The 26,320-nt window shown below is 43.4% G+C and overlaps 4 protein-coding genes across 14 annotated transcripts in view; 2 read left to right on the top strand and 2 right to left on the bottom strand.

Moving 5' to 3' along the window:
• Window positions 1-2,467, bottom strand: part of LOC116241974 (trifunctional purine biosynthetic protein adenosine-3-like) — a 24,563-nt gene extending 22,096 nt beyond the window's left edge. For 2 of the 4 annotated variants that reach the window (XM_090122032.1, XM_090122045.1), the window contains exons 1-3: window positions 2,155-2,234; window positions 497-640; window positions 294-398 (exon numbers count right to left, since the gene is read on the bottom strand). The gene's annotated coding sequence lies outside the window, so the exon portion shown is untranslated. Of the gene's footprint in view, window positions 1-293; window positions 399-496; window positions 641-2,154; window positions 2,235-2,402 lie in introns of those variants that run through there. The other 2 variants (XM_090122035.1, XM_090122039.1) reach the window with 2 other exon arrangements.
• Window positions 2,246-5,607, top strand: DNAJC28 (DnaJ heat shock protein family (Hsp40) member C28). Of its 2 annotated transcripts, none has more exons than XM_031612727.2 (2): window positions 2,246-2,361; window positions 3,624-5,607. In XM_031612727.2, the coding sequence occupies exon 2, from the start codon at window positions 3,675-3,677 to the stop codon at window positions 4,815-4,817; it is 1,143 nt and encodes a 380-aa protein (XP_031468587.1). In that variant the 5' UTR covers window positions 2,246-2,361; window positions 3,624-3,674; the 3' UTR covers window positions 4,818-5,607. The 2 variants fall into 2 exon arrangements, with proteins under 2 accessions (XP_031468587.1, XP_031468588.1); XM_031612728.2 differs by lacking the exon at window positions 2,246-2,361 and adding an exon at window positions 2,467-2,606.
• TMEM50B (transmembrane protein 50B) lies at window positions 2,273-21,053 on the top strand. Of its 7 annotated transcripts, none has more exons than XR_016459145.1 (8): window positions 5,996-6,098; window positions 9,878-10,051; window positions 10,747-10,859; window positions 11,626-11,693; window positions 12,791-12,883; window positions 13,511-13,568; window positions 15,223-17,008; window positions 20,595-20,718. XR_016459145.1 is itself a non-coding variant. In XM_090122170.1 (8 exons), exons 2-7 carry the CDS (start codon window positions 9,953-9,955, stop codon window positions 15,266-15,268), a joined length of 477 nt encoding a protein of 158 aa, XP_089978296.1. In that variant the 5' UTR covers window positions 5,996-6,098; window positions 9,878-9,952; the 3' UTR covers window positions 15,269-15,317; window positions 20,595-20,717. The 7 variants fall into 7 exon arrangements, 6 of the variants coding, with proteins under 6 accessions (XP_031468592.1, XP_031468590.1, XP_089978296.1 ...); XM_090122170.1 differs by having other exon boundaries at window positions 15,223-15,317; window positions 20,595-20,717; XM_031612732.2 differs by lacking the exons at window positions 5,996-6,098; window positions 15,223-17,008 and adding an exon at window positions 2,273-2,361 and having other exon boundaries at window positions 20,595-21,053.
• On the bottom strand, window positions 17,940-26,320 carry IFNGR2 (interferon gamma receptor 2). The gene is made up of 7 exons (XM_031612729.2): window positions 25,865-26,320; window positions 24,179-24,305; window positions 23,556-23,731; window positions 22,336-22,484; window positions 20,924-21,077; window positions 20,068-20,222; window positions 17,940-19,136 (listed from the first exon to the last, which is right to left on the bottom strand). The coding sequence occupies exons 1-7, from the start codon at window positions 25,938-25,940 to the stop codon at window positions 18,966-18,968; spliced, it is 1,008 nt and encodes a 335-aa protein (XP_031468589.2). The 5' UTR covers window positions 25,941-26,320; the 3' UTR covers window positions 17,940-18,965.

The following is a 26,320-nucleotide window of genomic DNA, read 5'->3' as shown; positions in this document are numbered from 1 at the left end:
CACAATTCACCAAAGTTTTAGAAGGCAGAATAAATTCAAATTGCTAACTGTGAACAGAGTGAGACTGAGCAATGCCTCCTATTCTGTGGGGAAAAAAAAAAAAGAAAGAAAAAAAAAAGTATATTTTCATTTTACATCACAGTGAGGAGACAAAAAGAAAACCTTTTTTTTTTTTTTTTTTTTTTTTGCAAAGCAACTTGCATGCATACTGAATGAAAAGAAAGCCATAAGAGAGCCAGTCCTAGGGGAAGGGCTGTGAAGAGGGGTATCTCTTTTGGAGCATCTTTTCTTACCACGTCAGACCCTGTAGCTTGTTCACACAAAAGGCTGAGGAGTCCTCCTGATGAATTCTAGTTTTCCTTCTGCTCCTGCTTCAGATCCAAATGACTTCTGGTCCCCTAAAGCCAGAGATAAGGATGAGAGCCTGAAAGAAGCAGACAGACATGCATGCTGTCCTGTCCCCTTATTATGTCTGATGGTAGCCTGGCAGCATCACCTTAGTGCCTCCTGCTGTATGAAACAGACCTCCCCAGAAACTTCAGCAGTGTGCACTGTTCTTCCTTCTTTCCAATCTTCCTTAGCTAATGATGAAACAACTCCTCCCAACCAATCAGTCCTACAATGTCAACAGTATTCAATCCTAAAAAAAAAAAAAAAAAAAAAAAAGGAACTACAATAAGACATGAAAAAGCTGGGATCACTCAGTTCAGTTTCCATGCTGTTCACAGCAATATTACGTCTTCTAACAAGAAAGGATTCTCAAAGGCAGTGTGCAAAAATAAAACACAGCTTTCACGGTCTACAACTAAACAGAAATATTCAGGTTAAAAACAACCCACCAAACTCTCATATCTCTGTTCACCGCAATGAAATATATCCTTACATTTACACACAAAAATTATCTTCGTGTATTGCATGTACATGAATCATGCCCCCCCTTGATTAATACATGTTTTACAGAATCACAGAATCACAGAATGGCCAGGGTTGGAAGGGACCTCAAGGATCATGAAAATCCAACCCCCCTGCCACATGCAGGGCCACCAACCTCCCCATTTAATGCTAGACCAGGCTGCCCAGGGCCCCATCCAACCTGGCCTTGAACACCTCCAGGGACGGGGCATCCATCCTCTCTGGGCAGCCTGTGCCAGCACCTCACCACTCTCTCTGTAAAGAATTTCCCCCTGATGTCCAACCTAAATCTCCCCTCCCTCAACTTAAAACCATTTCCCCTCGTCCTGCTGAACCTTTTACCTTCAGAAGAAACTCAATATAGACATAGTCAGGGATAACATATAGTGTTATTTTATTTTCTACTGAGTCCTACGCTGTTCTCTTCAGCATCCTAGTCCTGTCATGACAGTACCTGAAGCCATGTGGTTAGCAACCAACAAGCTTGCTGTGCTACAGCTCAGCACTAAAAACCAAATTAACGCATGCCAGCATAACGCTGAACAGTATCTCTGCCTCTAAAAGTCAGGCAGTGAACAAAAGAATACACTAACACAAGCATGCTGTTTTCACACTGCTAAAGCAGTTTTCAAAGTAAACCCACCAACTTTGTTCAAAAATTCCACGCGATTAATGGCTTGTGTACTGCTGGACAGACACTGTACTGGAGTGCCGTGGTTTGTAGACATGCATGCTGTATAAAAACACTAAGCAACTATTTCTAGACCCCTCTCTTTACTTTGGTGGATTATTTCACTTCTTCTATCCACGACTGAACAGCAAACTGCCAGAATAAGAGTTTTATCTCGTATAAGATGAAAGAAGAATAACACTTCTGTCTCTTTCTTTCCAGGATTTCTTGTAATAGTCAGGATGTGTGAAAAATTAAGTCAGGAACAAAATTCCCAGAGTCCCAAAACATTACACAAATTCGTGAAGCATTCCACATTTTTCTCAGGACAAGAAGGAACGACCTTAAGTTGCACCAGGGGAGGTTCAGGTTGGATATGAGGAAGAATTTCTTTGCAGCAAGAGCAGTGAGGCAGTGGCACAGGCTGCCCAGGGAGGTGGTGCAGTCACCATCCCTGGAGGTGTTCAGGAGCCGTGTGGATGTGGCACTGAGGGATGTGGGCAGTGGGCATGGGGGGATGGGTTCAGCGCTAGATTGCACGTATAACCACACACACAAATAGCCAAGCGCACCAGCCGCCATATTGCCGCCTGCCGAGCCGCACCGCGCATGCCCCCAGCGGCGGGCCCGCCATCGCCCCTCCGCTCGCAAGCCGCCGAGTCACGTGTCTCCCGGTAGAGCTGGCGGCGGCGCTCGGGCTCCCCCCGGCGGGCGGCGGGGAGACGTCCGTGTGAGACAGGGAGAGCGGGGCAGGGGAGCGGGGAGGCGGCGGGCAGCAGGTGAGGCGGCGTCGCGCGGAGGGGTGTCTCTCCCGCCTTACGTAGCAGTGCGTGTGGGCGCCCTCTTCGTGAGTGCCAGTGGCCCCGCGGCCTGGTGGGGGTCGGCCGTTGGGAGCTGGAGGGGCGGGGTTAGGTCCGGCTGCTGCGTTCCGCTCGCCTCGGCCCTGTCCCCGCAGCCTGCCCAGTGTAGTTAGAGCGGGCCCAGGGGTGTAAGAACCCGTTTTGTAAGGACCACCTCGTATCAGGTTATTGAATTTCAAGAGATAATTCATTGATCGGCTGTTTACGAGGGTGGATAGTAATAGGACAAGGGGGAATGGTTTTAAACTGAGACAGGGGAGGTTTAGGTTAGATATGAGGAGGAAGTTTTTCACCCAGAGGGTGGTGACACACTGGAACAGGTTGCCCAAGGAGGCTGTGGATGCCCCATCCCTGGAGGCATTCAAGGCCAGGCTGGATGTGGCTCTGGGCAGCCTGGTCTGGTGGTTGGTGACCCTGCACATAGCAGGGGGTTGAAACTCAATGATCACTGTGGTCCTTTTCAACCCAGGCCATTCTGTGATTCTATCACCATTCAATTTAAGTGGTAGGTATGTGGGTTTTATGGACAAATGGAACAAAATTACCTTTACCAACCACCTAGTAGGAGAGAAAGCAGTGATCTACATGCTGTGCAATATTGCAAGTCCAGTGCGGTTACTGTCCCTCTGTACTCGGCACTGGTGAGGCTGCACCTTGAGGGCCGTGTTCAGTTTCGGGTCCCTCACTACAAGAAAGATCTCAAGGCCCTGGAGTGTGTCCAGAGAAGGGCAGCAGAGCTGTGAGAAGGGCAGCAGAGCTGTGAGGGTCTGGAGCACAAGTCTGTTGGGGAGCAGCTGAGAGAACTGGGGTTGTTCACTGGAATTCTGCAGTGAAAAGCATATTTCCAGTTTATGTTGCACTGAGTTTGTAGAAAGGCAGAAAAGCTTAGACCTTTTGGGAAGCAAGACGTGCATAACAAACCTGTGCCGCTGTTGCTATGGCAGGAGAAAGCTGTATTGTGAATTAATTTTCATTTACATCATAATACTACTGCTTCAGTAGAAATTAACAAGAAATTCAGAATTCACTGTTAGTCTGCAAAAGAAAAAACACTGTATACTGGTCTGAATTTTTTTGTAGGGATTTCTTTGGTTCAGATGATATAACAAGATAAGACTTGAACAGGCTGTATAAGTTCACATAAACATACTTAATATGATTTAAAAAAAATGTGTTTGTAGGTTTGTTTATAATGTATCTGCACCTGAAGAAATAGAAAGTGGTTTTATACGATGCTGACTAACACCATAGGACATCATTTAATGGTATATCAAGCAATGATTCCAAGAAGCCTGAAGCCATTTTCCTATATCTGTGGCAATAGAATGTTGTCAGGCTACAAACCTAAAGGGAATGTCAAGGACTCTTACAAAATTCTTGAGCTTGAGGAAGGATGTTCACTCGATGATATCAGAAATTCGTATCGAAGTCTTGCCAAAAAATACCATCCGGACAGCGGTTCCATCACAGCAGATTCTGCAGCATTTGTGAAAGTAGAAGAAGCGTACAGAGTTGTGCTTAATGATGTGGCGAACAAAAAGAAACCCACTGAGAATAAGGAAGAGGAGGAGGAAGACCAGCTCAAATCAAACGCGCCACAGCATAGACACTACTTGAGTTTTGAAGGTGTTGGTTATGGAACACCAAGCCAAAGGGAAAAGCAGTACATGCAGTTCAGAGTAGACCGTGCTACTGAGCAAGTGTTGGCATACCGAACGCGGAGACTTGAAAACCAGTATGTTGCAACGGACCTTATGAGAGCCAAGGATGTGAGACAGAGCAAAAAAGTGAAGATAACTCAGGCAGTTGAACGGTTGGTCGAGGACCTCATCCAGGAATCAATGGCAAAAGGAGATTTCGACAACCTCAGCGGGAAAGGAAAACCTTTGCAGAAGTTTTCGGATTGTCCGCATATCGATCCCATGACTCACAACCTGAACAGGATTCTGATAGACAACGGATACCAGCCGGAGTGGATCCTCTTGCAGAAAGAAATCCGGGAAACGATCGAGCGATTAAGAAAGAGCTTAGTGCTATCCAGGAGTAAGCTCGGAGAGCCAATGACACCGTATAGGCAAAAGGAATGGAATCACATCTGTGAGCAGTTCGTGGAAGATGTCAGGAAGTTAAACAAAAGAATTGACAGCTTCAATTTAGTTGTTCCTATTCTGAGCAGACAAATGGTGCACTTCAGTGCAGACAAAGAAATCATTCGAGCACAAAAGACTTACGAAGCTTCGGTGGAAAGCGCAGAGGCTTCCATGGAAAACACGGAGGCTTCTGGTTCAGACACAAAGGAAAACAAAGGGGAAGGTGTTAAACGGTTTGGGTGGAAGTCTTCTCTACTGAAGTGGTTAAGTACTACATCGAAATAAGATCATATTAGCTCACCTCTCTTGTCAAGTTTTTGAATGCACTTTATAACTAAAACCTGTAGCATGAAAGAAATTTCAGATTCACTGAACATGTAAAATCCACCTGGCTGTTATTGAAAGGAATTGGGGTGTCTGATGTTCACTTGTGGGTAATTAATTCTTTGTGAATGCTGCTAAGGAACAAGTGAATTCAGTTCTCCTATTGCAGCCCATTTTCCCTTCTGCTTAAATCAAAATTAGTGCTTAACTTTTCGGTGTATAACTTAATGATTTGTACAATGCTGTTATTTCTGTAACATGAAACCGACGCCTAAGTAAAGCACTGTAAGGACAAAGTGGAAGTAAAAGTCTGGCTGTGCCCTTTACTTTGACCTTTATCCTTCCTTGTTTAAATGTCCTTTGGCATAGCAGGCTGAGAAAGATCAGGTTTTAATTCTCATTATGTTTCACGGGAATTGGATGTGAATTGCTGTTTAAATGAATGCAGTGACCGATGTGAAAAGAACTAATTGTAAGTTGGATTCGTTGCACGAGCGTAAACAGGAACCAGATTCCAATAAATCCGACTCTGATGGAATCCATTTTGGCTCTCCATGAAGATACGTATCAGCAGTTTAAATACTGAAGTTGCCATAATGGATGAGTCAGCATTCGGAATGGCTTTTGTGTACTTTTTAAAGCTACTTGGTTGTAATGGAACAGATGAGACCTGATTCTCGGCACTTACAGCCAGCCTTGTGCCTGTAGCATGAAAAGCTGCCAGGTGCAAAAGCCACTTTTTCAATAATTATAATGACAATTAAAAAAAAAAAAAAAGAAAGACTAACAAGCAATGGTAATTTATATTTGCTCTAGATGTGGGATGGAGCAATTCAGTTTCAATGTCACTGCTGTGTTTTGCCTTCATCTCTCTAGAGTCCGGCTAGCCAACCTTTTGTGCCAGGCGGAGTTTGTTCTGAGGGTTGTTTGAAGTTTGTGCTTAGGACGCCGGTGCCGCCTCTTTCAGCCTTACGGGAAGAAAGCGACGCGAAGGCGCCGAGCCCCGCGCACAGGGGAGCAGGAGCAGAGGGGGCAGGGCCGCCCCCGCCCGGGGATACGGAGGGGGCGGGGCTTCGCTCCTGCGGGCGGAGGCGCCGTCCAATCGCGGCGCTCCTCCCTCGCCCGGCCTCCGGTGACGTGCGGTGCCGGCTTCCCATTGGTGGGGGGCCGCGTCGCTCGCCGATCAGCCCGGGCTTCTGCCCCGCCCCCCCGGCAGGCGGAAGAGTCTCGCGCAGGACGGGGGTACGTGCGACCGCCGCTTCCCGCTCGCGCCGCGGTAGGGGGCGAAGGGGTGTGGGAGCGGGAGGGCGGCGGGGGCGGCAAGGGCTCGCGCGCTTCGTTTCCGCTCTCCGCTCAACGGCTCCCGCTTCCCGCCGCGTCTCCTCAGCGTTCTCTCTCGCTTCCGGGGAGCGCCCGGGCCGGCACCTTCCGTCCCGGCCGGGGCAACGCGCGGCGGTTCTGTGCTCCCCGGGCTCGTGGGCCCGGCCGCGCCGCCCGCCCCGGTGCCGTGACCTTTTGGCGGAGTCACGGGCCTGGCTCGGGGCGGGGACGTGGAGGTCCGTAGGCCGCCCTCAGCGTGACGGCCGCCGGCGGGGCTCGGGTCGCCGCTGTGGGGGCTTGAGCCCCCGTGGGATAACGGAGCGGTCACGGCGCCTTGGAGCCGGGTGTCGTGCTGAGGGCTGTGGGGGGCCGTTGTCCGTTCGATGCCTTGGCCCCTTAGCCGTAGGGTTATGAATCCAAAAGCTCCTGTCCTTTCTTTTATCGCCGTGCCTGAAAGGCAGGCGGTACGGTATTGTGTGTGGGAAACTGAAAGTGAAACTCACGTGGTGGCAGAAATGGGGGAGTGGTCCAGCGGGGACCACTGGCACAAAGCAGGGTAGAAGTGCTGCTATAAGGTCCTCGCAGTGACTGCCGAATATCCTCTACTAGTTCTTGTGTACTGCACGTATATGGCTTAAAGCGTATTCTAACCGATGTCTTGTGGAAGGTGCTTTCTCCTTCCTTGAAGAAGAAAGGAAGGAATACATTCTTCTTCATGGCTTTCAGTGGTTCTTCCTCTGGCCTGTCTTTTGCTTTCTGCTTTGGAAATAGCAGGCCCCGTTCTTTGGAGCCTGGTAGTATTGCAGCATAAGACAGTTTTCCCTGTGCGGGTTTTTTTGCTTCCTCATCACCGCTTTCACATTTTATTCACACGGAACCAGTCCCTTTGGGGGAGAGAACCTAACTTTATGAAGAAACTTATTCTCCAGCCCTCATGTGATACGTTGTTGTTTTGCCGCATTCATCTGAATGATATCCTAGTTGCTTTAACCCAGGTGCTGGCACCTACTGAATGTTATTTCTGCAGCAGCTATAACTGTCCCTGTTACTTTTCAGTCCTGGTTTGTTCTTGCTTGGTCAGGGACAGTGTTGTCCCATCGCAGACAGGAATGTTGTCTGTGTGGTGGGCATGGGGCAAGACCGCGCTCAGTCATGCGGGAAGGGATGGTGCATCACTGCCTTTAGTTGTGTGACTGTGAAGTCTCTACACGTGCCTATAGAAATACGAAGACAAGTGTTTAATTACTTTTAGTCTTGCGTGGCACTCTTCTGAGAAAATTACATGAGAGGCTCTGCGGAATTCTGCGCAGCATCAGTTAATGTTTACATTATACAAGGGAAAAGGGCAGGGGCATCAGTTCCTTTATTCCCATTACTGCCAACAGCCCGCTCTAGCACTCTTCTTTGTGAAATCAAAGCTGATTTCTAGCATTAGATGCACATAGAAATAATTCCAAACTTCTTGTCTGTCTTGTGTTGCAAACACATTGTGCTGTGTTTCCCAGTGTCTGCCATTCTAGTGAAAGAGGAAAATTGCACAGTCAATTACAAGTCTTTGCTGTTGAAAGACTGCCAGCAGATAGTGCTTATCTCATCTCTTCACATCATCGAAGTGCTTTTCTTCTCAGCACAAAGATGAGGTTAAAGCAAAGTGTAGGTTGGTGAGTCAGTATTTCTGGTAAAACATGCTTTGGTAGAAAGTTGCTCCATATCATATAAAATGTATATTAAAAAAATATTTTAAAAAAGATCAACACAGCACAGAATCATAGAATCACAGAATGGCCTGGGTTGAAAAGGACCACAAAGATCACCTAGTTTCAACCCCCCTGCTATGTTCAGGGTCGCCAACCACCAGACCAGGCTGCCCAGAGCCACATCCAGCCTGGCCTTGAATGCCTCCAGGGATGGGGCATCCACAACCTCTGCACTACATTCACTCGTCACTAATGCATTTGTGAAAATTCTGTTTGATACTCAAGGCAGTTGTGAAGGGTTTTGTCTGAGATTTTTCGAGTGACCAAAATGCCTCTGTTTTGTTTTTAAACTTAGTGCTTAAAAGTGTTTAGTAAGGAAGGAAGGATTGTATCGTGTATGTTATCAGTTGAGTTTATCGTGACTGACTTGGTAGAGTTGAAGAGGTCTTACTGTGCCATGTATGTACTACGTACGTACAGATACTAGCACTATGTACCAGGTGTCAGCTGTTATGTGCTTTGAATGTTAGTTTAATTAAATTGGCTGGCCAAGCAAACAATTTAACACCTTTAAATACATCAGTACTTTAAAAATAGTATGTTATGAGAAAAGAATCCAAAAGAAAATACAGATTTGAAAAAATAGATCTTCAAAAAAATATGGAATCACAGACTCATTAAAGCAGGAAAAGAGCTCTAAGATCACCCAGTCCAACCATCAGCCCTCCCCACCACGCCCACTGCTCACATCCCTCAGTGCCACATCCACACGGCTCCTGAACACCTCCAGGGATGGTGATGCACCACCTCCCTGGGCAGCCTGTGCCACTGCCTCACCGCTCTTGCTGAGAAGAAATTTTTTCAAATACCCAACCTGAACCTCACCTGGTGCAACTTAAGGCCATTCCCTCTTGTCCCATCACTGTTAGCCAGAAGCAGAGACTGACCCTCCACCTCACCACAGCCTTCTCTCAGGTGGTTGTAGAGAGCGATGAGGTCTCTGCTGATCTTCCTCTTCTCCAGACTGAACAACCCCAGCTCCCTCAGCTGCTCCTTCTGAGAGTATTAGTAGGCAAGATAATAAACTTGGTGGATTTGACATATGCGCTGTTGTTCTCTGTAGAGAAGGAAAAAAAAAAACCAAAACAAAAACCATGGTCCATTACTTACTCCTGCTTGTGGCCAGCTGTACTGCAGAGCATGATCTGTCCAGTGAAGACAGTGACAGGAGACGTGGGCTGCATTCTGCTATGAGTGATCAAGAGGGTATGAGGGGAAGAGAGAGATTCTGGCAGGAAGAGTAGAGATTACTGCTTGAGGAAGATAAATAGTTTCAGGGACTGAAGAGGAACAAATGAAGTACATATGGAACCATTTTGAGAGTGCAAAACAAGGAAAGGCCACAGGAGCACTGATGAACTTTGCTTTCATCTTTCTGTGTGTGAAGATCTGTGACCGATCATCTGGCTGCAGAGGAGGACATCCCTTACCCTTGGTATTAGTTGTTTCACTGAGGTGATCACTTTTCCACTGTGATAGAAAGACACTATATTCTCTTTTTTGTTTGGAGACAGGAAATACGGGCGTCTTATCTAAGATTCCTTTGTCAGACTCAAAGACCAGGTTCTGCTCTGCATGTGAAGTCCTGCTGTGTGTCTCTTACTCTTTTTTTTTAACTGCCAATGATAGGATTACGGTTAAACGGTGAAACTTAGGGTGAAATATTTTTGCTTTTTTGGCTCCTGCTTTTGTTTCTATACGTTACAAATGAATAAACAGTATATTTACATCTCAGGTACAATGCATCGAGTGCAGTGCTTATGTGCTGATTTTATGTTGTAATTCTGTTTGTGGTGCAGTTTGCTCTATTTAATGAAGCTCAATAGAACAGCTACAGAATGTGTGGAATAATTCTGCAAAAATACACATTTTAAAGACTGCTCATGACAGTTTGTCAAAGATCTTGAGTTTTCACCATTCTGTGCATTCTTGGCCATGTTTCAGGTACTTAGAACGCTGCTGTTAATGGAAGAATTCATGTATAAGTGCAGAACAAGAACAGCAATCTAATCTGAGGAAATGGCAGGATTCTTGGACAACTTCCGGTGGCCAGAATGTGAGTGTATTGACTGGAGTGAAAGAAGAAATGCCATTGCTTCCATAGTTGCTGGTGTATTGGTAAGTTATGAATACACGAGTGTTTGCTCCTCTGTGAGAAGAGCTGGGTTATAACTGTGCTGACAAATATGGAAATACAAAAAACAGTTATTTTTGTAAAATTTTGAGGAGTTTTGCTGTTAATTGCACCTTGATGCAGTGTATTTCTTGGATTTTTTTTTTTCCTGGGCAGCCTGGTCTGGTGGTTGGCAACCCTGCCTGTGGCAGGGGGATTGAAACTAGATGATGATTGTGGTCTTTTTCAACCCAGGCCATTCTATGATTCCAATAATAATAAACTGGTCCTACTATCTCTTCTTTAAAAAAAAATCTTTTTAATTCTTTAAAAAAAAAAAAAAAAAAAAAAATTAAAAAAAAAAAAAATTCCTAGTCGAATTTTGGTATAATTACTTATATTATTCATAGTTTATATTTTGGATCCTTGTCCTTAAAGTAGTACAGAGAACTCACCCATAGGCTGAGATGTAGTTTGAATAGAAACAGAACCAATTCTCCACTGCTTCTGTGAAAGCATCCACTTTAAGGTATAATGCGGAACTCACTTATCAAACATTTAGTCTGACTTGAAGGTAGTTGCTTTCTCTGTCAGTACTTGATAAAGGAAAATTAAATGATGTACGCAAACATTTGACATGATTTATCAGTCTGTTTTTGTGCCCTTCCTGCCTCATAGTACTGGTGTTATTTATTTCTAGTTTTTCACAGGTTGGTGGATAATGATAGATGCCGCAGTAGTTTACCCGAAGCCAGAACAAATGAACCACGCGTTCCATACCTGTGGAGTGTTTTCAACACTAGCTTTTTTCATGTAAGTGTATATAGAAGGGATTCTTTTGTTGTATAGTAGATATAAGCTCTTACACACCATTTTTACTAGGCCATATACGTATGGTAAAACTTGGAATCACTTTGTTATAAGTTGCTTCTGAGTGATCTTGTATCTGCTGTGATGATGTAAATGTGGCAAGCTTGAGCGAGAAGTAACAGGTTTTAGTGAAAGTAAATGAGTTTTTATTGGAGAGAAAAAAAAAGATACTTAAGGATATTCACAGCTTTCTTGTTATTTGGTATTTTGAAGTTTGTTTTTTTTCCTCAGCAGTGTAATTTAAGAAAATAAATGGTCCCCTCTTACAGGATACGTCTTGCTTGAAAATTTGTGCTATTCATTGCAAAGCAGAGGCATCAAAAAGCATATTACAGTCATGAGACCACTGTGTTACTGACTATTGTTGTTCCTGAAAAGTGATTTTAGAGCTAATGAAAACTTAAACAGATGGCCAAAAAATGACCAGCAATCTTTCAGTCACTTTAAAAAAAAAAAAAAAAAAAAGCAGTTCTGATTTTTCAGCTTACAGGTCTCTTGATATACATTTAAATAAAACTTCAGGAATATAGGGTTTGCTTGAAGGCCAGTTGGGATCCTTCCATTAAGGGTGATGTAATACAGTGTGACTGTACAGAATGTTAATAATTCTTCAAGAATTTTTTTTCACCTTTTAAAAAATAAATAAAAACTTTATACTTAGGATTTTTAACTGATAACCTGAAATGTAACACGCTTTTTTTGTTCCTAGGATAAATGCTGTATCAAATGCACAGGTGAGAGGAGACAGCTACAGTGACGGATGCTTAGGAAGAACAGGTAAATTAAAGTAATGCTGGGTTAAAAGACTGATTTTAAGGATTTTTTTGTTTTGTTTTCACGCAGTGGTTAAATAATAATTGGAAGCTAAGAAGTAGGACAAAGGTTCTGTTAATTTATTTACATAGTTAACACTTAAAGGTAGGTACTGTCATTGTTAAAAGGCAAACTTGGCAAAATCTGATCTCTTTATAGTCTGAACACCTGAAGTTTTCTCTGCTTGTCCCGTATAGCTGTTCAGAGAAATAAATTTCTGCCTGTGGTAAGCGATGGAGCCAAGTTCCTTCTGAATCTTTTATTTTAGAGTACATTGCAAACATTGTTTCATCTGTATGTCACCCACTGTGCAGTGTCTGTAGGTCTGCTGCCCTCTCTCTTCTTTCATTCATAATTCCCTTACTACTTCCCATGTGGCTGCCAGCATCAGTTTTCATGTGATCTGCAGGATGTCTCATGGGAAATCTGGGAGGATTTACTCCTATTTGAACGAGGCTATGATGCCTTCCTCTCATTCTTAAATCTGTTGGAGTAAATTTTTGCACATAAAGATTTTTCCTTTACTACGAGTAAGCAAGTTGGTTATTTGCAGTGATGTCATCTCCTTTCTGAGTGGGCAATGTCTCATAGCATGGGGTCTCCAGCATTTTAATTAGTTATCTATCTTGACCTTTACTTGAGGAGGATGGCATGAAAGAGAACGGAACCTCTTGGGTCACCAAGTAAATGAAGGGATTTCAATCATCTGAAAATACCTTTCTGAAGTAAACACAGGAAAGGTTTGTTTTGTGTACCTTATCGGAATGCCATCCTTACCTCAGAAAAAACTATAGCTTTGGCAATGTACCTCTTAAGTAGTCCACTCCGTGTGACGTTAAATGATGTTACAGGCATTCCCTTCAGATGAGGAGAAATTTCTGGTAACTGTTTGCTAATATCCACCTCCTGTCTGCTTTGTTAAAGAAGACGATTGTTGGATGATGATATCCTTTACACAGGGTTTAACTCTTTCCATTTGAACCTTCTGTGTCTGATTGTATGTCACTACATGTACACTGTCACCACTACATGGTTCTCAGGGGTTTTAATATTTCCTGCAGGTGCTCGTGTTTGGCTCTTCATTGGCTTTATGCTGATGTTTGGTTCTCTTATTGCTTCAATGTGGATTCTTTTTGGAGCATATGTTACACAGAGTAAGTTTCTTTATTGATTAGTTTTAGAAATGGGCTGCACTGCTTTCTGGAAGTATCATCAAGTTTGATGTGAAGTATTCTGCTTCAGCTTGGTGTATATCTTGTGATATGATGGTTTGTTTATTAGCTTTATTTTCCTAAAGATTGTGAATATGAAAATCTGTAATCTGTTGGACCCTTCATAGTCTCTTACTGTATAGATTTGAGCATTGCTTGATGAAATTGAAGTTAGGAACTACCACAATGAACCATTTTAAACAGTCCAGATATATATAAGTCTTCTGTATAAAATAGAGACATTGGTATCTGTGATTGTTATTCAGGAACTGCTACCAAGTACTGTTCTAAGAACAAACAAAGCAAAACCAAAAAACAACCAAACGCAATGCCCAAACTCTTGATTGAAATCTAAAAGTGTTTTAAAAATTACAGTTTGTCTTCTGGCATTGAATTTTATTTTAGGATATAGAAAATACTTTTGCTGAAAGACAGAATATCCAGAAGAATGGAAGTGTGGTCTGGCCTTTCTAGAGCAATGCCACCTGGTTTTCTTGTTGGTGATGAGTGTTTTGGAAACCCTTTTCTGCACAAAAAATCTTAGTATTTCCTTTGTTACTTACTTTGCAGATATTAATGTTTACCCTGGATTAGCAGTGTTTTTCCAGAATGCATTGATATTTTTCAGGTAAGATACCTGGGTCAGTTTCCTTCCTTTTAGAGGAGTATTGCACACACCTGCTTTCATCTGCATAGGTACCTCTGGAAAATTAATTCTAAACAAAGCTCACAGCAGACTTGATCTTCAGCAATGTGGAGCTCTGCTAACAGTGCAGACCTCGCATATTTCAGTTAATTACCCGCTCTGATCTTTGCTTGAGGAGTGAAGCAAGTGAGGCAGAGAACACTTGGGTCACAGAGTAAACTGGCATGATATAGAGAACTGATGTGATGATATTAGTCATTTTATAAACAGATCCAATTATTACTTTTCTTACTTTGCTATCACTTACTACCCTGTTTGCTCCAGTGCTTAGAAGCAATTCTTTAATTACTCCTTCTCAGAGACAGAGTGCTGTTCAGAGATTCCTGTTCTTGTTTATAGAATCATAGAATGGCTTAGGTTGGAGGAGACCTCAAGGATCATCTAGTTCCAACCCCTGACATGGTGCCCCCCAGCAGCTCAGGCTGCCCAGGACTCACCCCATCCAGCCTGGCCTTGAGCACCTCCAGGGATGGGGCAGCCACAACCTCTCTGAGCAATTTGTTCCAGTACCTCAACACTCTCTAAGTAAAAAGTTTCTTCTTAACATCTGAGTTTCTCCTCTTTTATCTTCAAGCCGTTCCCCTTTGTCCTATCACTATTAGGCTACGCATAAAATGTCAGTTCCCCTCCAGCTTGTAAGCTCCCTTCAAGTACTGGAAGGCCACAATGAGGTCTTCCTGGAGCCTTCTCATTTCCAAGCTAAACAAGCCCAACTCCCTCAAGCTTTCTTTACAGGAGAGGTGCTCCAGCCCTCTGATCGTTTTCGTGGCTCTCCTCTGGAGCCTGTCCTACAGCTCTGCTTATTCTTGTACTGGGAGCCCCGGGCTTGGACACAGTACTCTGGATAGGGCCTCACAAGGACAGGGTAGAGAGGGACCATCACCTCCCTCTCCCTGCTGGCCACCCCTCTTTTATTGCCATCCAACCAATTCTTTATCCACCTAGCAGTCCAAGCCTTGTTAGTCCAGTTCTTTCTGGATTAGAATATGTATGACTACGCAGTGACACTTTTCTGGGAAATATTCAGTGTCTATGACACAGTGGATAATGGCAATATCATCTCTGTACAACAAATATCTTGGCATCTGTCCTGCCAGCAGTAGATGAGACATCCTATTGTCTTTTTCTTGACTATTTCATAGTAATGGCTAGCTTATCTAATACCTGATAGACTTAGATTTGTTCCTGCTGGGTAAAAGTTCCCAGAACATTCTCTGAATTATAAACTTCCTCTTTTGGAAGTTCTTACCCACCGAAGTTAGTGTGCCATTTTCCTTCTAGTACTGTGTTAAATGCTGGGCAGTGATCCCTATTGACCGACTCTTCTATGGCTTTGTTTGGAAAACCAGTTATGTTCTTGTGCAAAATAGCAGCTCCTAAATCTATTCTGTACTCTTGCATGACTAAAGTCAAGAAGCAGGAAAAAAGATCCTAATGTGAATAAAAGTTAAGATTGCTGGAAAGACATTAATTTTTGTGGTGTAAACAGTGTAAGATTGTATGTTAATTATTAAAATGCCCTTTTAATGTATGGCCTGATTTTTTATTTTTTTTTTTTCCCTTTCTTCTTCTTCAGTACTCTGATCTACAAGTTTGGAAGAACAGAGGAGTTATGGGGATGAGAGATAACAATACAGCATTGTCTATTCCATAGTTGCTCTGTTGTACTCTGTATGTAGATATTTACGTTTATTTGTTCTCGTTTTGCTTTCTAAATTGTATGAACTGAGACAAACTACAATTTCTGTAATAAGCTCCCTCTTTTCATAGGACAGATTTGTGAATATGTACATATGACTGTATATATCTTAAACAGGGAAAGTCAGGCTTTCTGAAATCTTCAGGCTTATTTCTTCAAATACATGAGTTTCCATTTGACTGTTAAGACTCGATCTTCCAAACCTTCACACATGTGAGAGGCTTCAGTTGAAATGCAAGTGAATAAGCAGGATGGAAGGGGTTGGTATCTTTATGCATAGGTGAGCTATTGCTGATTATTAAGAGCTGACCGTAAGGGCTGCTTGTGTACCTGGAGGTGAGTGGTAGCTCGTGGAAGTGACCCTTTATATCCTGAGGGTAAATTGTACTGTATGCTGAGTTAAGGGTTGAGTTTTATATTTTTCTGAACGGTTATATCCAATTAAGTAGCTATTTTTTGGTAAAAGGTTGTGAGTTTTTAAACAAGACCCTATTTTAAGTAGGTTCTGCATGACCAATCCAACTGTACTTGATTACCATTGCACAAGTGAAACTTGGTAGCAGCACAGAATTTATTTCTTGCTGTTCAGTGTAATAGATGCCAATCAATATTTATTGTATATACTAGAATTTCAAAAACCCTGCAACTGCTGCCAATTGTCATTAGGGAATAGAAAGAATAGGTGAGAATCAGATTGACAGCTTAAAATTATGCTCGAATAGATTTTCTTCAGGGGAAGCTTTTCGTTGAGAAATGAGTGGTTCTGCTGCCACCTATTACTACCTTAGGTAATGGAACAGGTGAGTATTTCAAATGGGAATATAGCAGACTGTGTTATTGCTGAGTCTTACCTTGAAATAAGTGCCAGTTTTAGGACTGTCATTTGCCCTAGTTAAAATGTATTTATATTCCAAATTTCACAGGTATTTTATAGGGTATTTTATAGGAATGTGTTCACTACTGGAATCCATTTTCTTCCAGTTGGAGTATACAGAAAGGGAGAACAGCAGTGTTTTATGGCTTTGGACTGATGTTGTATATTCATCTTGCTGTTGGTGATTTCCTTGTAAGTTCTATGTGTTTTTAAAGCAGTTGAATCTACCTTGTGTCTGAAAGCTTTTATAACTTTCCGTGTATCAAGATTGCTGACCAAGTGGCATTAAACTTCAGAACATAACTTACGTGCATGGTTACTGCATACCCTTAGTCATCTAATTGCTCCCTTGGGGGAATCTTTCCAGTGAACAGAATATGAAGCAAATACTGCAGCTGAAACTGTGCTACTGGCTAGACTAACTTCCATCCTCATTTTGTCATCCTGTTGTGAGTTACCATATATTCACTGGTGTTAATCACAGCTTTGTACATATATTGTCTGGTTGGTTGTAATTCCAGAAAAACTGCAATAAACTTTATTTTACGTTCTCCAAATAATGAACATCACCAGGTAATTGGGCAGTAGTAGTCTACTGAACAGCTGAAATGATATGGACTTTTAAGAAAGTCTTCCAAAACCTAATATTTAAAACCAAGGTTTGTGTTTTCATTTCTCCCACGTTCTCATACAAGAAAATGGTTGTTGGCTTTTCTACTAAGTGAGAAACAAAGATAGCCTCTAACTAATTCCAGTCTGACATCTGACACTTGAACAGCACAAATTGAGGTAAACGCTCCACTCTCCTCTTCCAGTGTGTGTTACTGTATGTTTCTAGTTAAGAAACTTTTATTTAAGAGTACCCAGCTCGCAAAGAGCTTCTTTCTGAGGTTACCTCTGTTTTCTGCCGGAAGCTCACTTGCTGTCTGCATAGCTGCTGATAAGACACTGTAGAAGCTGCATCCCTTCCAGCAGCCGAAACTCAGAATGTAGTTGGTGTAAGAACCACGCAGAGAACATGAACATGTATGAATGTTATTCAGATTAACCCTAGATCTTTTACACTATGGATTGTTCCAGCAGAGTCCAAGATGATGCGGAGTTGCACATTGTAGGTTACACCTTGGCTTGCTATGGTTGGCAGTTATGAAGCTAATCTTTGAGTTCACCCTAACAGTTTTTGTTTTGGTGGCCTATTTGTACAACTAAGAAATATTAAACATCCCTCTGTAACAGAAGTCTAGTACATAGTCTCTGTAGTACAGCGTACTTAGCAAGTTGTATTCTGTACTGCCAGATATTCACCTGAGGTGCATAAACAGCTATTTATGTCCTGCCTTATGCATGTAGGCTGTTCCTGTGGGGAGCCTGTGGTTATCTGTTTACATTACCACGTGCAAAAGTATAGATAAAGGGAAGGAGCAGATACTCTAGCTTGTGGCTGATTTGCAAGTTCTTAATGGGGCTTGAAGCTAAGTCTTCAGGTAAATCTACTGTCTTGGCATGGTGTGTGATCTAAGGGATTAGATTACTTCTACTAGGACACAGACAGAGCATGCTTTGGCAAATACTGCTTAATTTTGTCACTAGTCGTGTGCGTTCCCAGAAGGGAGGGAACAGCAGTAGCTGAGATAACTTTTAGCTGTGGCACTGACTGATAACCTGCATCTGTTTCAGCTGCATACTCCATTAATAGGTCAGAATCCAAGAAAGCCACATGCAAACAACCAAGCACATTAATTTTATTTTTTAAAACAAAACTTGTATCAAACATGAAAAAAGTTACATTTTTTAATGGAATAAACCCTATATTTTTACTATAGAAGAGATTACTTCTGTGTTATGAGACACCTTCCAGATCCCATAGGATTATTACATAAGGCTAATTTGTGATCTGCTGTTTCTGCTTTGAGGTACTGAAACCACAACTTGCAGTCAGCCTGGCACTTACGCAGCTGGGCTGCTAGTCAACAAGAGATTGTTAGTGTCTGACCATTATCAAGATATTTTATATAACTTCTGAGCAAAATAAGTTTTACTGCTGTGAAGAATATGATTGGCTCACTGAAGGAACAGATTAATGCTTTTTATCACTGTGTTCACATTTTTATCACAGTGATGCACAGATCCAAGGGAGATGGAATTAACTGCCCTTTGCCTTTCTTGGAGTAGTTCTTTGCATGTATTCACAATGAGGAGGATTAAGTACCATGATGTTTCTTTCTACACTGTCATTTTTGGCTGAAGCAGCAGTCATGGAAGACAAATTTAAAGACAAATTGGGAAAGCTTATTGGATTGGATATAATACACTCAAAGTAAAGGACAACACAGACTTCACAAATAAAATAACAAAAGCCGCTATAAAATTATTTAAAAATTCCTCATTACACTCAATAAAGTGCCATTACTTCTCAAAGCTGGGCTTCAGGAGGAGGAGGGAGAAATATGATGATGTCATATTGTAGCCAGCTGACTTTCTTAAGGCAATTTAGTGTTCATTTTGCCTTCAAATTCCACCCTTCTAGTCTGTAGCAGAAAGAACATTGTTGCTGCTGTAGCACAGCAGAAACTGCTTTAAAAAAGGCTCAGGCTCCACGTTATTCTCAGGAAGTCTTGCTCAGAATTTGTTAGTGGCTGCGCTTTGTCCAGAGCTCATTGTCTGTCCCGCTGGGAGCTGAGCAGCACCGCTTGCAGGCAGGAGCTTCTGCAAAAACTGGATACAAGTGTTCTCACGAAGGTGCCACCTAAGTTACATCACAACCGCTGGAGCTGCTGCATGAACAAGTGTTACCATCCAACATGTCACCATATGCGCTGCTTCCTTCTCCCGTATACACAACTGTTACAGAATCTTGGGGATCTTCATCGTGATTCTCCAACACCTCTAAATGAGGCATGCTAGGGTCTCTCAAATACTGGAAAATAGCGGAAATGACAGTTTAGCTACCGATCCACAGAACAGGTATATTAGAAGTGACAAAGCCAGAGCAAGTACTACTGGCTATAGGCTTTGTTGTTTTAGAACAGAATTCAAAATACTAATTAAATGTATATTTATTTTAGTCTGGATTTCCTTGAAGGAGATAAGAACCGAATAAGGAGAAGGTTAAAAATGCACCACTTCTCTTTCCAGAGAAATAAATAAGTAGACATCCATTTAAGTGAGTTAAAAACATCCCACCATTACCTATTGTTGATAAGCTTATCTTTGGACAATATGTCAGTTCAAAGTCCTACAAAGGAATAAACCACAGAAGAGTTTTTTTTCTATTACACTGCTGGGGCCACGCCCTATAGCTGCAGGAATCTGGCAACTGATGGCTTGGGCAAGTGAGAGAGAAGATTCTGCCTTGTTCAGCATGAGATAAATCAGAACTGCACCCTTCATTGTCATCAGAAAACTCTAGTGTCATTCTTCTCTTATAGTTACTATTTGCTTTGACATTCCCTTTGCCTCCTTGCCTCCAAAGTTAAGTTACCAGTGTTACACTAAATATATGAAACTTAATCGCAAAGAGGAAGATCAGAAAAAAAAAAAGAAGTCAGAGAAAAGGATTTGTTCTTCTTAACTCTGTGTACTCTCCTGCTTACTAAACAGACTCTGTGTTTCAGAGAGAACGTTAGGAATGTTTAAGAATTTGGAATATATGCTGAATGAGAACTTTTAAATTAAGAACTGTGCTTAAAGACTACTTCCTGTTTAAAAAGAGGAAGATCAACAAGACTGAGACAACAACTCTACTAATGTAGAGAACTGTGTTAGCTGGAAGGAGAAAAAGTCCCAGGGTTCACGGTCTCTTGCAAGAGGAGGTGGAGGGGGAAGAGAAACAAGATGTCTACACGTACCTCTTCAAAGTGTGATGGGATTCTTAAAGGTGGCTGAGACAAATATTTAATTGCTTTCTGGTGTCTCCATAAGCAAAAGAAACCAGCTATTATGCAAATTAAAAGCAGACCGACGGACATAAATATTACTACAATATATCCAACTTTGGCCGCCTCTGAAAAAGAACATACGGTAGGTTCATATTTGTACAGCTCATGTAAAGCAACAAGCTGACATTTGCTGTTTATGGTAGTCAAGCTTCTAAGGCTAAGGTCACAACCCTGCCACAGATGCACTCTAAATACCTATGCTGAGAAGTAGCTCGGTGGTGATTCCATACAGAAATCACCAGCACTGTCCCCCTGTGCACACAGTCTAATGCAAGCTTCTATAAGACATGCTAGCAGGGCAAATGCAGCTGGAGGAGTCACTGCTGGTGGGCAGAAGGCAGACAGGGAATGCAATCTGCCCTTCTTCCACCTTTGTTTTTTGGTTAAAATACCATTAATGCCAGGGGCTTCAGAACATTTTTCCCTTTTCCCTTCAGCAAAAGAAGCACCGCTGACTCCAACATCACATCTTGGGGGCTTGTCATCAAGTACCTGAACTTGGTCAAAACTAGCAGGGAGGTCAGCTCCTGGGGGCACCAGAAACTGCAGCGACTGAGAATAAGGACAGCTGGAAGAGTGTAACAAAAACCATCAACTACTGACTAAACCATTACTCATTAATTTGGCATTAATGACAATTATGAATTGTTAGCTACGGTACCCTCTTAATACTCCTGACAAATAGAGGTATATAACCAGTTACACCACCTAACGTCCTACAACCATCCCATCATATAAGAAAAAGAAAAAAAAAACAGGATTATACCGCTGATGGTTGTTCTGTAACACTCCGGGACTGTTTGCAGTCCAAGCAACTGGAAATCTAAATATGTCATCAATTCTACTCGAATTGTAAAACAATAAAGTGTCAATTGCTTCAGATCTTTGATTTTGAATAGTGTATCACTTGTCTTTATCTCCTGTTAAAAGAAAAAAAAAGGATATAAATGTTACTGAAAGAATCAGAGCCTGGCTTCAGTGCAGTTCTCCTCCCCTTATTGAAGTTTCTCATTCAAAAAACGGACAGTTTTCTTAGCTCAGCTTTCCCTAACGTATCTAGAGAAATCATGTAATACGATCAAGTAGGAATGTTGAAACGTATTTGAAATCTCTTTGTTTTTAAATGAAATACACTCAACCATTTAAAACCTACTCACAAGGGTACGAACAGCAAGGTCTCACTTTAACCACACCATGCTGCCAGACGCTTTCACACAGCTGCTGTAACTCTGGCAGTTCATGCAAGGCAGGAAGGGGGAAGGAAAAGGGAGCCATGAGAAATGTCTCCACCATCAGAGGCTGACAGAAGCACACTGAAGTGCAGCGCTTCTGCTATTCTGCTGAGGGGAAAAAAAAACTGATAGGCAGTGCAAAATATCCATGCTTCTGCCAAGACTGAGCTTTTTAACCTGCGAGGGCTTCAGGGAAGCCTAAATAACCCTCCAAGAGTGACATCTCATTTCACTCTCAAATATTTGATCCACGTCAAAAACACGTGTGTCTAAGGGAGGAAGGAAGTGGAGGCGTTTCAGATTTAGCAAGACCTTTAAAACAGAAGGCTTGAAATGATTTTTTTTCTGCTTTTTTTCAGCAATCGGCTTGAAAATGACATTCTTGTGATTCTTCTTCCTTTTTCATTTTTACTTTTACATTTTTGAAAGGCAGAGGCATGGGCATACTGCGAGGCAGATCAAACCCACTGAGTCTCAGTGCAAATGGGGAAAGCTCTTCCCAACTATATCCAACATGTTTTGAAGAACTCCAGCCTTTCTCTGCCCTGGGAACACAGGCATCAGCAGCCTGTCACTGAAGCTGCCAACACAAATATTCCCTGAAAGTAGGAAGCATGTCCCAGAATTTCCAAATTGCCTAAACAAACTTTGGAATTTAAATATTATTTGAAAGCCACCTTTGATACTCTGCAGATTCTCTCCTTGGAGCTGCAGTGTAATTTAACCTTGATTTCATATGGAGGAAAAAAAAACTGTGTGAAAGTTTTGTAGTACATGCATTACTTGTGCCAGAACCAGACTAACTTACATTCAAGTCACCAAACGATGACCTCTGCTCTCAAAAAAACATTCATTTTCTTCCTCCATATCTGTTGCTTTGCCAAGAAATACTGACTCATCTCTTAGTCATAGAAGCATTAAGAAGAAAACAAATCAGAATTCTTACTTTTTTAGTAGTAATTGTTGTGTTCTCCCAGTAGGACACATGATACTGGAAAAGGTAACCTGCCTCAGGTCCAAAAGGAGGTGCGACACTAATGAGAAGGGAGTCAGAGCTTATAGTCACACTGTTCACTTTAGGAGGCCCTATGGTAGCTGAAAAGAAACAGAGAAAGAGCAGTGAACCTGTGGGATGCTGAACAGCTCATCATACTACATATTACATTATGCAGGCTAGATGTGGCTCTGGGCAGCCTGGTTTGGTATGGCTGGCAACCCTGTGCATAGCCGGGGACTTGAAACTAGATGATCATTGTGGTCCTTTTCAACCCAGGCCATTCTGTGATTCTATGATTACATCCAGCTTTATTTAGCTACTCTTACGGTACTCAGCAAACACTGAATGTCAACATTTTTTTTTTCTCTCAAGAAAGGGAACGCAGCATTTTTTCAACCACTTAATGCTCTCCTAACCCACCAAGGGATCCCACTCTTCCCCTGCACAAACAATCCTGCATCACAAGTTATGGATACATCAACTGTAACCTTCAACTCAGGACTCTGGCAATTCCTTACCCCTGCATTCTTTACTACCAGGGAAAATATACTCTTTCCAGCATGGAGCACCATTACCCATCGCAAAGTACAGGAAAAGGCAAACCAAAGACTTTGTAAACCCATTCTTCTGCCTCTTTATTATTTTGAGGGGTTTTCTAAAACTCTACATTTATCTTCTCCAAATCCCGAGACCAATCATAGTAAGGAATAGGGCAGATCTCATAAAGAACAGTAACATGCTTGTCCACACGTCTAATATGATTTAAAGTGTGTCCTTCACCCTTCTGCTTCATAGTGAGGGCAGGACAGCTAGATTTGTTAGAAAAGAGATCCGTTCAACACAAACAGACAGTTTATACGGAAACTGCCACAAACGACAGGGGTGCATGTGATACAGGCTGTAACTCTTACAAGGTTTGACCATCCAAGGAAACTCATCAGTAACATGTTTCTATCTCAATACCTGTTGAAGGAATGGGCTGCTAATGCCAATGCTGAGGAACTGATGGAGATCAAATTCCTAGTAATACACAGAGACCTTGCACCATTTGCTAACCAAGCACCTACAGATCTCTCACTTAGCTCTTTCACATAACAGTAAAAAAAAAATCCTACAACACTTAACAAGTCTCCCTAGAGAGACGTACTGACATCACAAAGAACACTTACTGTTTCTCTCTGCCACAAACGGGTCTGTTTCTACCCAGGCTGAAGTCCTTGGTCCCATTTCAGCCCTCACACGCAGAACAATTGTCCAGCGACGTGCCTTTGCTAACTGGAGGAAACTGCACTCAGTCTGGATAATACGGGTGCAGTTTATCTCACTCCAGTGGTTGTAGGCACCTCTGCAACACAAACCAAAGGATAACCAGCTATCAAAGCTCTAAAATAAACCCCCTCCTACTCAGAGGGTTTTTGTAAGAAAAGGGTGTGTAACAAAACAACTGCTTTCACAAGCATTTATTCTACAGCCCTTTTAATGCCTGCATCTCTTCAGCACTAGGAAAAAAAGAGCAAGGGAGAATTCAGCAAAGTGAGAATTACATAAGAAACTACGCAACATTTCTGGACGCTCTTTGAGTCTTCAATCTTTACTCAATGCAGTGGAAACAAGAGAAGCTACAAGAATCTCTATCTTTGGAAGATACTTTTGGATATACATAAAAACATCTGTAATAAGCAGCTCATACTTTCATTTCTATGCTTTTTTTATTCTTAGTATATTTTTAGATCAAATTTGTTACCGGATTAAAGCAAAATAAGTTTGGTTGCCTCTCAAACTGTTTGCTTACGTTTTAAGCTGGACTGTGTAGGACACTGAGCCTCCATCCACTTGAACAGGAGACCACCTCAGGGAATTATGAAAGTTAGAGGAATAAACTGTTACATTCTTCGGTGCTGGCAGATGTGGAGAAGCTTCTAAAATAAGAAGAGAAGTAAAAGCAATTACTACAACATTTAACTACAGTGCTACCTTTCAGAAGAGGCGTAGTGGCAGGATCTTAACGTCCCTCACACACAGGAAGGAAACCGCACAAAAAAAAAACACTTGCACTAAGCCCTAAGTCCCAAATACAAAACAACCTTTTATGCTCAAGTTTTAATTAGGTATTTTACTAGTTTCTTAGCCTCAGCTTTCATGTAGTACTCTTAAATAAACACACATCACATTATGCTGCACAGGGACCATTCCGCTTTGCAAACTGAGATTCTTCACAATTACAAATGGTAGGCAAGCTATTAATCTCTGCTGTGCTCTAACGGTTAGTTAGAAACTTTCATTTGAGAAAAAGTTTTCACTTTCTAGTCACTTCTGGCAACCTCAGCACTGGTCTGGCATGTGGCGGGGTATCTCACACCATCAGCAATCTGTGCAGTCTGACACCCCATACAAATTAATCGTACAAAACTCAAGGCTGCCACCACAAAATACAACTAGCCACAGCAGCATTCTTTTCTCCCTCTTAAAAAAAAAAAGAGTAATGAAGGATGAGGGACACTCGTTCACATTCTCTGCTCTGAGGACCACATGCTCATTATTTTGCCTTACATTAGCACACGGACACAGATGATTTCCCCTACCAGCTTCTGAAAACATTGACAGCAATCTCAGACTTAGGGCTCTATCAAACTGCCACGTGCTGCAGAGTGCTCACTGCTGTGCTGGGAGGAGGTTCTGCAGCACAGTTTGTATTTTAATTAGCTACCAGGAATGTTGCTGACATCCCTGAAATCACAAACTAAATTCTGTAACAGCCATCAGCTTGTAGTACCGAGATACCAAAATCTACACTTCAAAACAGAGGATCTGCATAGTAAGGGTGCTAGGCACACATCTTGGCACCCTCAGCACCATGCTCTCACCCAGGGAAAGGCAGAATTGCCCTCCTGTCCTTCTGTCCGGCTCGGATGTGGTCTTACTTCAACAACTAACAATCCTCAGGCTCTTCCCTCCTCATGCAGACACCTGCTGGCTCATCAGGCCGCAAGTCAGAGCTCTGACATTGCAGAGCACGAAGCCACAGCTACAGTGCGGGACACCAACCCGGCCTGGCCTAGCCACGGGTTTCAGTGCCACGCTTGTTGGCATACGTGTTGAAGACTCGTCCTCATCCCCGAGCTCAGGCTCTGCCCAACAGGGCTCCCGGTGCTCAGCCCTCCCGCGCCGCACAGCCAGCGGGCCTTTCAGCTTAGAATAAACGGCAAAGCATTCACACTCTAAATCCGACCCGACGTCAAGAACCCGAACCACGCGCTGAAGCGGAGGGGCAGATCGGCTGTCGCATCACGCGCTCCGAGCTTTCCCAGGAACCGCAGCGCCGGGCGAGGAAGGCGCCCGTGCGGGGCGACGGAAGGCAGCGGCCGGCACCAACCCCTCCGCGGTGAGGTCAGCCCGGGAGCGCCCAGCCGCGCTCGCACCGCCCCTCCCGGCCTGAACCCTCAACCCCGCGCCGCTCGGACCGCCGCGCCGCACGCACCTGCGCCCGAGGCCCGGGCCGAGCCGAGAACGAAGATGCCGAAGAGGAGGAAGACGAACGGCGCCCGCCACGGCATGGCCCGGCCGGCAGCGCCCCACCGCCCGGCCCCGCCCGCTTCCCTGCCGAGGTCGCGGGGCGGCTGCCGGTGCCCGAGGAGCGGGGCCGGCGGCGGGCGGGCCCGGGGGGCCGCCTCACACCCTCAATCCGGCCGCCGACCGCCGAAGAGAAGCCAGGCGCGACAGAAGGCCGCCTCAAAGGCGGCTGCCGCCCGCCCGGCCCCGCTCCTCCCCCTCTGTTATGCAGAGCCCGCCCAGCGCCGTTCCCTGCCGGGCGCGGCACCGTAACCCGACCGCAGGCGGTGCGTGCGTGTTTTGCAGGCGCGGCCTTGTGCCGCTCTCGGCCGCGTGCGGTTGATGTGAGAAAATCTCTCCCGGGGCGGTTGGAGCCCTCTGTTCG

The sequence above is a fragment of the Phasianus colchicus genome, chromosome 1 (assembly GCF_987193195.1).
Source record: "Phasianus colchicus chromosome 1, bPhaCol1.hap1.1, whole genome shotgun sequence".
NCBI classification, from domain to species: Eukaryota; Metazoa; Chordata; class Aves; order Galliformes; family Phasianidae; genus Phasianus; species Phasianus colchicus.
The sequence above is the reverse complement of the archived record's forward strand: the minus strand, read 5'-3'. Positions and strand labels throughout refer to the sequence as shown.

Bases quoted from the DNA above. Each gene is read 5' to 3' on its own strand.
- IFNGR2 (XM_031612729.2), bottom strand. From the start codon at position 25,940: ATGCCGTGGCGGGCGCCGTTCGTCTTCCTCCTCTTCGGCATCTTCGTT. The intron at 23,732-24,178 runs GTAAGCAAACAG...TTTGTGTTGCAG, and splicing joins TACACAGTCCAGCTTAAAAC to AGGTGCCTACAACCACTGGA. The intron at 19,137-20,067 runs GTACGTGTAGAC...GCTATTTTCCAG, and splicing joins TCCCATCACACTTTGAAGAG to TATTTGAGAGACCCTAGCAT.
- TMEM50B (XM_031612732.2), top strand. From the start codon at position 9,953: ATGGCAGGATTCTTGGACAACTTCCGGTGGCCAGAATGTGAGTGTATT. The intron at 10,860-11,625 runs GTAAGTGTATAT...TTTTGTTCCTAG, and splicing joins TCAACACTAGCTTTTTTCAT to GATAAATGCTGTATCAAATG. The intron at 12,884-13,510 runs GTAAGTTTCTTT...CTTACTTTGCAG, and splicing joins TGGAGCATATGTTACACAGA to ATATTAATGTTTACCCTGGA.
- DNAJC28 (XM_031612727.2), top strand. From the start codon at position 3,675: ATGCTGACTAACACCATAGGACATCATTTAATGGTATATCAAGCAATG.